The sequence below is a fragment of the Danio aesculapii genome, chromosome 2 (genome assembly GCF_903798145.1).
Source record: "Danio aesculapii chromosome 2, fDanAes4.1, whole genome shotgun sequence".
NCBI classification, from domain to species: domain Eukaryota; kingdom Metazoa; phylum Chordata; class Actinopteri; order Cypriniformes; family Danionidae; genus Danio; species Danio aesculapii.
Genome location: NC_079436.1, coordinates 58145025 through 58157985, shown reverse-complemented (window position 1 = coordinate 58157985; position 12961 = coordinate 58145025). Strand labels below are relative to the sequence as shown.

Genomic DNA, 12961 nt, shown 5'->3' with positions numbered 1-12961 from the left:
GTGAAGAAAAAAAAAACCTTGAGAGAAACCAGGCTCAGTTGGGCACGACCATTTTAATTTCTCCGCTGGCCAAACGTCTTGTGCAGAGCTGCAGTGTCAGTGGCGGAGGCTGGAAGCTGGCCTCAGCGAAGACTCGTCTGTCTCTGGAGCGTCACAGGAATCAGTCTCATGTTCTCCACTCCTCCATGACCATCACAGTAGCTGCTCAGGATACGGCCTGGTCCAGGATTATGGAAACCTTGGGATCATCTCGTCGTTGGTCTTGGATCGAATCAGTGACTCTGCATAGTCTGAGGGCCTCGGGAAGAGTATCCCCAGGTGGAAATGGAGAATAAAGAGAATAATTAGCGTAGCTGATGTTCACAGTGTATATCAACAAGACGCATAACCTGTGTGGAAGCCCCCTAAGTGGTGCACTAAGTGTATGCTTTACTGAACAGATAGGTCTTTAATCTAGTTTTGAATTGGGAGAGTGTGTCTGAGCCTCGGACGTTATCAGGAAGGCTATTCCAGAGTTTAGGAGCTATAAATGAGAAGGCTCGACCTCCTTTACTCGACTTTGCTATTCTAGGTACTACCAGAAGCCCTGAGTTTTGAGATCTTAAAGAGCGAGTTGGATTGTAGCGAGTGTGCGGTGGAACGTTTTGTTCCAAAGATGACCGATTATTTGTTAATTTAGCGATTGTGTTAAATAAGAATCTAGGATTGTTATGATTATTTTCTATCAGTTTGCGGAGGTGCCCAGCCCTGGCAGATTTTAAAGCCCTCCTATAGCTGGACTGTAATTGTGTTTATCTACACACTGAATTACAGAGGGGTCTTGGTGATTATATGGATGTGGTGCTGATTTAATTAGTGTTACTCATTCCACATAAAATAATCAAGTGTGTGTTGCATTTAGCCACACCTGCCAACATTTGTCTCTGAAAATCCGGGAGACTGAGGTGTCTGATTAACACAGCCAGGGGCGGACTGGGACAAAAATTCAGCCGTGGCACTGTAGCCTTACCAGCCCACATTACCACACCGACACAGCCCCACGCACAGACACGCACGTTCACTACTTGTATTGGTGTACAGATGGTGTATATACGCTGTACCATATGTAATATGGCTTCTTCTTTGGCTCTCGGCGAAGGCTGGCGCACTTTTTCCCTCTCCGTCCCATATCTCTCCTCGCTAGCTCCTCTTGTCTCTGTCTTATTCTATCTCTGAGGTTCTCCGTGCCCTGCTATCCAAACAAATAAGGAATTATGGATTTGATCAACTGGTCTCTGAATGCGATTGACACCATCTTCTCGATGAGAAGTTTGGGCTCGGGGGAGACCACCTGTCCTGCGGGGACGTTTGCAGCTGGATACGTGATGGACGGGTGGGAGAAGTGGCGCGTCCTGTGCCTGGCTGCTCTGTCTCTGGAGGATATTGAAGACATTTACCTATTCGGAACTTTGATAACAGGGTTTCTGCTGATGGGCTTATGTGGGGCCCTGAGGTATCGACGATTGACGAAAGCGGTCAGTGCTGCTCAAAACCCCACCAGGCTGGCCGGCTTGATTGAAGCGCTGATGGGCAGGCTTGCTAATAATCAGACTGCAATATTGGATCGCAAACTGGAAAACATCGGGGTGAAGTTAGCAGCTTTGCAACAAGATTTGGCCAGATCTGGAGACGAGTGATGGACATTAAATATCTGTGAAATCGGCAGGTATTGACCTAAAGTTGAAGTATCTTTCTACTCTTCCCTGTGTTTTCTTTTCTCCTGCCAGACGGCCTCGGCTGGAGGAAAACAACTTCTCCCGGATAGCAAGATAAGGAGACGCTCTGAAATTCCTGATCCCCGTCAAGGACACCTCTTGGACTATACAGGCTTACGCACACACACACAGATACACAGCACGACACTTCCTGGCCCCAATCCAACGCCTTCGTATGCTTTCACCCACTGGAGGGGGTAGGCGGGTCTGTGACCAGGGCCTCCATGGCTGCAGGACCTAATGGCTGCCCGCCCTTACCGGACTATATCCACACCCCCTGTTCCCATCCCCTGTGGCAATGTTATGTCTTGTCGGTGTGTTTTTGTGCTAGATTGCTCTGGCGTTTGCCTCTCTCTCCTGAATGTATCTTATTTCCTGTTCCACCTCCTGTGACCTGTCTTCCCTGGAGTTGTGATGTCTGTGCACGGTCGGGGGGTTCCATTTACCTGCATTTCGTGGCCTTGTACTTGTACATGTGTGATGACAATACATTGAATCTAATCTAATAGATATTCCATCTCTGACAATTAGCTTGTGTTGCACGTACTGTTTGTTTGACATTCTTTGCCTGATTTTTGATGTACGCGTAACCTCTGATTGGGTCAGCCCACCTCAAAACCAGCAGACTAATAATAATATTATTATTACTACTATCATCATCATCTTGCATGTAAAAACTGACCGGCCCACATTTAAAAAATGGTCCAGCCCTTCTGGCATTTGCCAGAATTGTCAGATGGCCATTCCACCCCTGAACACAACTGTACTACACACCGGGTTTTGGGCAGCGACTGCGATCGGATACTATACCAAAGTTCGCGATCCGGGAGTGTTATAGACGGTACTAAAAAGCTGAGGGGGGAGGGGGAAGAGTTCCAGGAAAAATGGGATTGTTGGCAGGTAGGCATTTAGTGTGCTGAAAATCCATTTATTCAGGATATCAGTTTCATGCACTCTTAATGTTGAATTTTGAAACTCAATTATTGTTTTTATTTGTGATTTTCATATGTAGTTGTCAGTTTTTGTTATGGTGTAATTGATATAATTGATCTGTTATGCTAGTATGTGGATTAACTATTAATTGTTTATCTTTTGGTAGTTTCAGAGAAACTGCGCTCTGACCCTGAAACTGAGGTTGCCACTACAGGACTACAAGTGTCTCTCATTTGTCCAGTAAGTAGGAACATGGTCGAGCACAGACTATAGTAAATACACTGCATATTTTAAATTTAATTTAACTTTTTAATGAATTATTATAACATAATATTATAATATTAAATTTTTATTAATGTTATAAGTCATTTTAAACATGCAAAAATCACTTTAATAAGGGGTTTAAACTCAGTTGAGTATGTGAACATAACCAGTTGAAGTGTAATAATTGTATTTGTACAAATCAGACGGGATAAAACCAGTCTGCAGAAACACTTTGATTGACATTCTGCCTTTGTATGCAACCCAGGCTCATTCTGAGAACGTAGTCCCGGGGACGTTTCTGGAGACCGCGAAATACGTCCCGGGAGGTACGTATTTTTGCAGTTTTTGTTTTCGCGAGTCCGCGAGAGGCCGCTGTGTGCGCTTTTTCCCCGCGCCGTTCTCGCGTAAACCCGCTAGAGGCTGCTGTCGAACAACCTTCCGTCTGTCTGCCTGGATGACAGAATGATTGACTGTGCGACCGGCCAATCGGCTGACCCACCCTCCTCTGTCCCTAAAACCAACCAACGACGATTCACAAAAGCCGTCCAGAAAAAGAAAAGCTCTCGTCTGATTTTTACCACGTTTTTGGATTTTGACCACATTCTCACCCTGTGACGAACTTGTTCGCTTCATTTTTTGGATTTTGTTTTTGTTTTCTTACCTGATTTCTGGAACCGCTCTTCCCCGGACTCGAACCCGGTTGTCGTGGTCAGCCCCTCTCTGCGCCTCAAGTCCACCAGAGTACACGAAGAGCTAACCAGACAAACTGGTTGCAGCGGGAAAGCCCTCCACACGGAGGCGAGCGGCCGGCAAGCGCCGAAGGGAACGGCGTCACACCGCCCCGCAGCGTTCGCTTATAAAAAAATGAAATGCAGTCGTACGTACCCCCGGCTACGTATTTCGCGGCCTCCAGAAACGTCCACGGACTACGTTCTCAGATTGAGCCTGGGTTGTTTGTATGTGGGAAAACCCCGCCCACTAGTGCCCATCTCTCCATCTCATTAGCATAAACGGCAGCCCTGAGTGAGAAGCAGCCGTCTGTCCATTAGCTATTAGAGCATAGGCAGAGGGTGAGCAGACTCCAGGGTAAGGCTAATATATGTGCTGCCCTTTAATGCATTTAAAAAGATTTGCGACCGACCAAGAAGAGGTTTTAACAAAAGCACCGCCCATCAACAAACGTCTATTATATTCAACACGCACCTTACCTTATTTTATTAAACTCACCCACTGATCTGCACTCCCGGTCAAAAGTTTGGGGTCAGTTTATTTATTTTTTATTATTATTCATTTTATTTAATAATTTCATTACAATTATTCTGTTCATCAAGGCGGCATTTATTAAATATAAAAAAAATGTTAAATATTTATTAAATATTTATTTATTACTTACTGTATGCAGTTTTAAATGAAATTATTACTCCTTGTTGCTTTTATTACCATTACCATTAATAATAATAATAATAATAATAATAATATTTAATACGAGTGATTTCTGAAGGATCATATGACTCTGAAGACTGGAGTAATGAAGCTGAAATTCATCATTAAAATCACTGGGATACATTATAAAATAACTGATTAAAAGTAGTTTATCATTTAATTTAATTGTGCAATAACATTTCACAATTTTACTATTTTTACTATATTTTTGATTTAATAAACGCAGCTTTGGTGAGCAGGAGAAACTTAATTTAAAACATTTAAAAATCCTACTGACCCCAAACTTAGTAGTGTATATAATAATAATAATAATAATAATAATAATAATAATAATAATAATAATAATAATAATAATATGAATTATGTTATAGTATATTATATTATATCATGTTATATTATATTATATATTATGTTATATTATATTATGTTATATTGTTATATTATATCATATTATATTATGTTATATCATGTTATGTTATATTATGTTATATTATATTATGTTATATTATATTATATGTTATGTTATATTATGTTATGTCATATTATGTTATGTCATATTGTTATATTATATTATGTTATATTATATCATATAATATTATATATTATGTTATATTATGTTATATTATATCATATAATATTATATATTATGTTATATTATGTTATATTATATTATGTTATATTATATTATGTTATGTCATATTATGTTATATTATATTATGTTATATTATATTATGTTATGTTATATTATGTTATATTATGTTATGTTATAATATATTATATTATATTATGTTATATTATATTATGTTATATTATATTATGTTATGTCATATTATGTTATATTATGTTATAATATATTATATTATATTATGTTATATTATGTTATATTATATTATATTATATTATGTTATATTATATTATGTTATTATATTATGTTATATTATATTATGTTATTATATTATGTTATATTATATTATGTTATGTTATGTCATATTATATTATATGTTATGTTATATTATATTATGTTATGTCATATTATGTTATATTATATTATGTTATATTATATTATTATATTATGTTATATTATATTATATATTATGTTATATTATGTTATGTTATGTCATATTATGTTATATTATATTATGTTATATTATATTATGTTATGTCATATTATGTTATATTATATTATGTTATATTATATTATTATATTATGTTATATTATATTATGTTATTATATTATGTTATATTATGTTATGTTATAATATATTATATTATATTATGTTATATTATATTGTGTTATATTATATTATGTTATGTTATATTATGTTATATTATGTTATGTTATAATATATTATATTATATTATGTTATATTATATTATGTTATGTCATATTATGTTATATTATGTTATAATATATTATATTATATTATGTTATATTATGTTATATTATATTATGTTATATTATGTTATATTATATTATGTTATGTCATATTATGTTATATTATATTATGTTATTATATTATGTTATATTATATTATGTTATTATATTATGTTATATTATATTATGTTATTATATTATGTTATATTATATTATGTTATGTTATGTCATATTATATTATATGTTATGTTATGTTATATTATATTATGTTATGTCATATTATGTTATATTATATTATGTTATTATATTATGTTATATTATTATATTATGTTATTATATTATGTTATATTATATTATATATTATGTTATATTATATTATGTTATGTTATGTCATATTATGTTATATTATATTATGTTATATTATGTTATATTATATTATGTTATGTTATGTCATATTATGTTATATTATATTATTATATTATGTTATATTATATTATGTTATTATATTATGTTATATTATGTTATGTTATATTATATCTTATATTATATTATATATTATGCTATGTTATATTATGTTATATTATGTTATGTTATATTATGTTATATTATATTATGTTATATTATGTTATATTATATTATGTTATATTATATCATATTATATTATGTTATTATATTATGTTATATTATATTATATTATATTATGTTATATTATGTTATCTTATATTATATTATATTATATATTATGTTATATTATATTATGTTATATTATGTTATATTATATCATATTATGTTATATTATGTTATGTTATATTATATATTAATGGTAGCCTTTTGTCTAACAAACAAAAATGTGTTTGGCATGGCAGTCAATATAAATATTAGCCACTGCCCTACCTTATGCATCAAAATCCTCCTTTTAGACCTGGCATTTTAAGTGTTGATGTTGTCTTGGTTGTTAAATCGCAAAAATTCGTCAAGATTTGGAAATCATTCTCTTTTTCACGAGGCCAATCAAAAACCGAACTTGTAATTCAGCAATAAATATTTGACCTTTTGAAATGCAAAACTCCAAACGATTGCCTAAACAAGATTACTCCACTATAGGCTAGACTACGTTACAGTGAAACTATTAATTTCATTTAATGCTGAAAACAAGTTAAACCAGAGTAATATATGATTATACCTCTCCCGTAATACTCATTTGTCATATTATTACTGATGTCCTTGACCAGCAAATCAGAATAGTCCGCTGGCCAGCACTTTTGGTTTGGTTTTCAGAGCTGATGCGAACTCCCGTTAAAAGCAGTGCTCATCAGTGCAAAGTGCGGGGTTGGACAGTTCCATTTCTGTGCGGAGGGGGACTTTAAATTTGATTGACAAACTTACAGTAGCTAAAGTGTTGTGTTAATCATCAACATTAAATCACATTCATTTTCTGCCTTACACCGTTGTTTTCAAAGCATTTTTTTCTTTACTGCTATCTCCGTGATCTCTGGCCAGGGAGAGGCTAAGCCTTCCCCAGCCTTACACATGCTCCGCCTGTGCATTAGAGTGTTTGAGCTGCTGAAGATAATGTCAGCATAGACTAAGAGGATTATAGATGTGGAGTTTTAGATGAAGCACAAATGATACTCGCACAGCTGTTTTACATCTGCACAGCATCTCAATCTCTCTGTGTGTGTTTCTCATCATGTGTGTGTGTTCCAGCTGGTGAAGCTGCGGATGTCGGTGCCGTGTCGGTCCAGAGGCTGCGCTCACCTCCAGTGTTTCGACGCTTCTTTCTATCTCCAGATGAACGAGAAGAAACCCAGGTGGAGCTGCCCTGTCTGCCACAGATACGCCCCGTTTGATGAGCTGCGCATCGACAGGTCAACACACACTCACTGTCCAATCCCAATTCTACCCCTTAGCTCGGCCCACATGGAATCTGCGTGCGCAGAATTCTGCAGATCTTTAGCCCACCATTAATTCTGTTTATTTACTTGAGTAAATGTGTGTAAATCTATATTTACTCAGTTTTTAACATAATTACAGTAATATTATTGACTAATATGAAAATGTTCATCTGATTTATGTACAATGCAGTTTATAAAGTAATATTTTCTGTCTTTTAGTAGATGTATTATATGAGAAACTTGCTTTGTTTACCAAATAAAGTGAATCTAATTGGATTTGCATTTTAAACATTAAAGTTAAACATTAAACATTAAGTTAAAAAGATATTATTTTTATTTTATATATTAAGTTTTTAGTTATGATACTCCCAAAATAATTCCGCAGAAATCCACAGATTTTTACCAAAATTCTCTGCAGAAATATCAAAAAACGTCCGCAGATTCCGTCTAGCCCTTATCCCACGTCTATTACAAGGCCCGCGGGCCAAATGCAGCCCATCAAAACATTTAATCAGGCCCGACAACAAGTTTTGGTAACGAAGTTCTGATCTGGGACAATTACAATATTGAGACGCAGGTGGTGCTGTTGCGCTTCACCCTCCTCTCTAATTTAGACGTTAGCATAACGTTACGCTTAATGTAAACAAGGTCAAATATGTCTGGGACTAGCACAATGGCAAAAAACGCAAAGTGTACACAGAATATCGACAATTTCAACCATGGTGGGAAGCAGAATATTTATTCAAATATTTATTCATATATTACAAGTGTCCTTTGAAGCTAAATAATCGAAATGATAAAGTTTCTTACCATTTATTTTTTATATAGGCTACTATTTGTCTATAATAGCCCACTGATAAATATATTGCTTTCATATTTTTGCTCTGAAATCCACAAGTTCAGTTGTAGGCATCGACAGTTGGCATGGATCATTTCATGATCAGGTTGCCCTTTCAAAGCTAAAAGAATAAGTTTAATAATACAATATCAGAAGCCATCTGTTGCTGGTTACAGTGTGGTATATCAGCTATTGGCTTTTTGTTTTATTATCAGGTTTTCTGAATATGAAATTGTTTTTAAAGTAGACTACAGTTCTAAACTAGCCTACTGTCCTGTTTTATGCTTATATTGGTTAGAGACCTTCATGTTTTGATAGAGATAAAAGCTGCTGTGACACAAATGTGACCCAAATTAAATGTAAAATCTTGCTACTTTGATAAATTTGGTTTAATGAAGTGTAAGAGATGTTATTACACTTTTAATTCGCCAATAAATACATTTTTTTAAATGTGCATGTACGGCCCCTGACTTTATTCACAACACTCAGTGCGGCCCTTACCAAGTTTGGATTTGACACCCCTGCCTAAGCCCTTCCCCTTACCCCTACCCCTCGTTTTGCACATTAGTTATCTGACTCTCAGATGCTTTCAGAGAAAGAAAATTAAGCTGTAGAATGGCCCAGCCAATCACCTGACCCCAATCCAATAGAGAATACTAAATAAAGCTCAGATTTGATAGACGAGACCCACAGAAGCATCAAGATTATCACTCTGTTGACTCTGTGAGAAACTCTGAGCAATGCTTGAGGCTTCATTTTGTATTCTTTGCATATATGGATGCTCTCTGAGCAAAATGGTGCTGTGTTCAAAACCTATTTTCCCTGCTGTGTGTGTACATATACTTTTTTTTTCTGTAAGCTTTGCTGTTTCTGTAGTTTGCTGTGTGACATTCTGGAGAGTTCTGGCGAGGATGTGGAGGAGATCGAATATCTGTCTGACAGCACATGGAAAGCCGTAAAACATGATAAAAGTGATTAAAACAAAGCCTCTGTTCTGCATCTTGTCAAACACAGTAAGACCTCTAGATTCATCTCTGCATTGTGAAGCGGTTTGATCTCTGTTTGGCTCTGATTGTGTTTTTTCATTTCAATAATAGATGTGAACAGTAAACCAGTGAGAGACGCTGTGGTGGATCTGACTCAGTTTTCCTCGGATGATGAAGATTTCCAGAAAGAAGAGACCGTTTCCACACATATCCAGGAGAAAAGTGTGCACTTCAGGAAATCTGGCGTAGTCAAAAACACTCGACACAGAGGTCGAAAAACTCAGGTGCACACAGAAAAGCACAGAACTATCGACTGAACTATGATTGTTTACATTTTTAATGGGTTTTTCCTCTATTTTCTATAAATTCTTCATTTACATGTCCATTTTTGGTTAGTTTTGTTTCTTTTTTGTGGTCTTTATGTTCTTAAGTGTGTTTTACTTTGTTGTAAATCTTAATTATGGTTGCAATAAAGTTTCATTATGAGATGGATAGTTCTGACTCGAGTGGATGAGATGAAGAATAAAATGCATCAAATATTCACACATTTTTAGAAATGCACACATTTGCATTTGAGCTGGACGGAGTGTAAATATAAAACTAAAATAAACATTTTATGTTGATTAACAAAATTCACTCACCGGCCACTTTATTAGGTACACCTTACTAGTACCCGGTTGGACCCACTTTTGTCTTCAGAACTGCCTTAATCCTTCATGTCAGAGACTCAACAAGCTACTGGAAATATTCCTCAGAGATTTTGCTCCATATTGACATGATAGCATCACACAGTTGCTGCAGATTTGTCGGCTGCACATCGATGATGCCAATCTCCCGTTCCACCACATCCCAAAGGTGCTCTATTGGATTGAGCTCTGGTGACTGTGGAGGCCATTTGAGTACAGTGAACTCATTGTCATGTTCAAGAAACCAGTCTGAGATGATTGGTGCTTTATGACATGGTGCGTTATCCTGCTGGAAGTAGCCATCAGAAGATGGAGACACTGTGCTCATAAAGGGATGGACATGGTCAGCAACAATACTCAGGTAGGCTGTGGCGTTAACACAATGTTCAATTGGTACTAATGGACTCAAAGTGTGCCAAGAAAATCTCCCCCACACCATTACACCACCACCACTAGCCTGAACCGCTGATACAAGGCAGGATGGATCCATGCTTTCATGATGTTGACACCAAATTCTGACCCGAACATCCGAATGTGGCAGCAGAAATGGAGACTCATCAGACCAGGCAACGTTTCTCCAATCATCTATTGTCCAGTTTTGGTGAGCCTGTGTGAATTGTAGCCTCAGTTTCCTGTTCTTAGCTGACAGGAGCGGCACCCGGTGTGGTCTTCTGCTGCTGTAGCCCATCCGCCTCAAGGTTGGACGTGTTGTGTGTTCAGAGATGCTCTTCTGCAGACCTCGGTTGTAACAAGTGCTTATTTGAGTTACTGTTGCCTTTCTATCAGCTGGAACCAGTCTGGCCATTCTCCTCCGACCTCTGGAATCAACAAGGCATTTGTAAACCCTCTGTAAACCCTAGAGATGGTTGTGCATGAAAATGCCAGCAGATCAGCAGTTTCTGAAATACTCAGACCAGCCCGTCTGGCACCAACAACCATGCCACGTTCAATGTCACTTAAATCCCCTTTCTTCCCCATTCTGATGATCGCTTTGAACTGCAGCAGATCGTCTTGACCATGTCTACATGCCTAAATGCATTGAGTTGCTGACATGCGATTGGCTGATTAGATATTTGCATGAACCAGCAGTTGGACAGGTGTACCTAATAAAGTGGCCGGTGAGTAGATTAACTTTTAAACCAATTAAGTAAACTCAGTTTAATACTCTTAAAAAAAACTAACAAAAAGAATTTACTGTGTAACTTAGAAATAAAATAAAACCATAAATAGCAAATGATTAAAATTAAATAAATTATGTAAATTCAAAACAAATTTACAAGGAAAATTAATAAACATATTAACACCCAAGTATCATTCATTCATTTATTCTTTTTCCTTCAGCTTAGTCCCTTAGATATCAGGGATCGCCACAGCGGAATGAACCGCCAACTTATCCAGCATATGTTTTCCACAGCGGCTGCCCTTCCAGCTGCAACCCAGTTCTGGGAAACACCCATACACACACACACACACTCATACACCACGGCCAATTTAGTTAATCAATTCTCCTATAGTGCATGTGTTTGGACTGTGGGGGAAACTGGAGCACCCGGTGGCATCCGCTGCATAAAACATATGTTGGATGAGTTGGTGGTTCATTCCGCTGTGGTGCCCCCTGATTAAGGAACTAAGTCAAAAAGAAAATGAATGAATGAATGAATGAATGAATGAAAAATGAGTAACATTAAATAAGATGAATAAAAACTATGTTTAAAATAATGTAGAGATAAATATAAATAGCTTCTACAAATATTGCCTTGGAGTAAAAAATAATATAAAATGATATAACAGGGCAGAAATAATCCATTTATTTTTTTAATGTATAGTACCATATATCATAAACAACACATTTATAATAAATAAATTGCCTAAAGTAGATTTTAGACAGTGCTAGAACCGTGAACAAAAATGACAAAACATTTTTTATATAAATAAACAAAAATATATAGGTAGAATTATGTAATATTTGTAAAATACGAAGTTTATTAATAAAACGAGTTACGCTTGTTGCAAGTAAATTGCTCCCAGTCCCATCTCGCGATAGTTGGCGCGTGATCTGCGCTCTGATGCTTCCGGTAACCTGCGGAGAGAGTAGCTGGGCCGAAATTCACCGCACCCTCATCATCCTCCGGTTCCTCAACCGGGACTTTCCGTTCACCAAGACCTGCTTCGCTCGACACCGAGTCCTGGAGCTCATTCTCCGTTACCCGATAAAGACTGTGAGCGCTGACAGACCCGTTAAAACTCCGCGCACACACATAGACTGATGCTAACAAGCTAGCAGCATCCTCTAGCGCGCCGGAGAAATCTGAAATAATCTCTGTGTTTAATACTTAAACGTCATTTATGCTCGTTTTATGAAGATAATATGATTTTTGCTCGTTGTAAAAGGACACAAGTGGTGTTATGTGCGTTGTGACAGCAGCTCAGATTGTTTACAAGTGATTTTACAGTTAAGCTATATCCATATAATCACATTAAAGTCGATATATAAGTAAACTATATTAATGTAAACTATATGGATCGATCAGAATAGACATTTCAGCTCCTTTTATGTGATTTTTACATCCATATTATCGCAAGAGTGAGTTATAGTACTATAAAGTGTCTGACTCAAACAAAATAGTCTGCTATTAGTGTTTTATATGTGAAATTATATACATATTATCACATTAAAGTCATTATCTGAGTGAATTATATTATTATAAAGTATCTGGATCGATCACAATAGACATTTCTGTTGTTAGTGTTTTATATGTGATTTTATATCCATATAATCACATTAAA

General features: G+C 36.0%; 1 protein-coding gene across 1 annotated transcript; it reads left to right on the top strand.

Annotated features, from left to right (window-relative positions):
- The first annotated feature begins 2638 nt into the window (after positions 1–2638).
- pias4b (protein inhibitor of activated STAT, 4b) lies at positions 2639–9866 on the top strand. The gene is given in 5 exon segments (XM_056469997.1): positions 2639–2654; positions 2854–2927; positions 7477–7637; positions 9379–9515; positions 9600–9866. Coding segments are annotated over 5 exon segments (594 nt in total). The 3' UTR covers positions 9806–9866.
- Positions 9867–12961: the final 3095 nt, after the last annotated feature.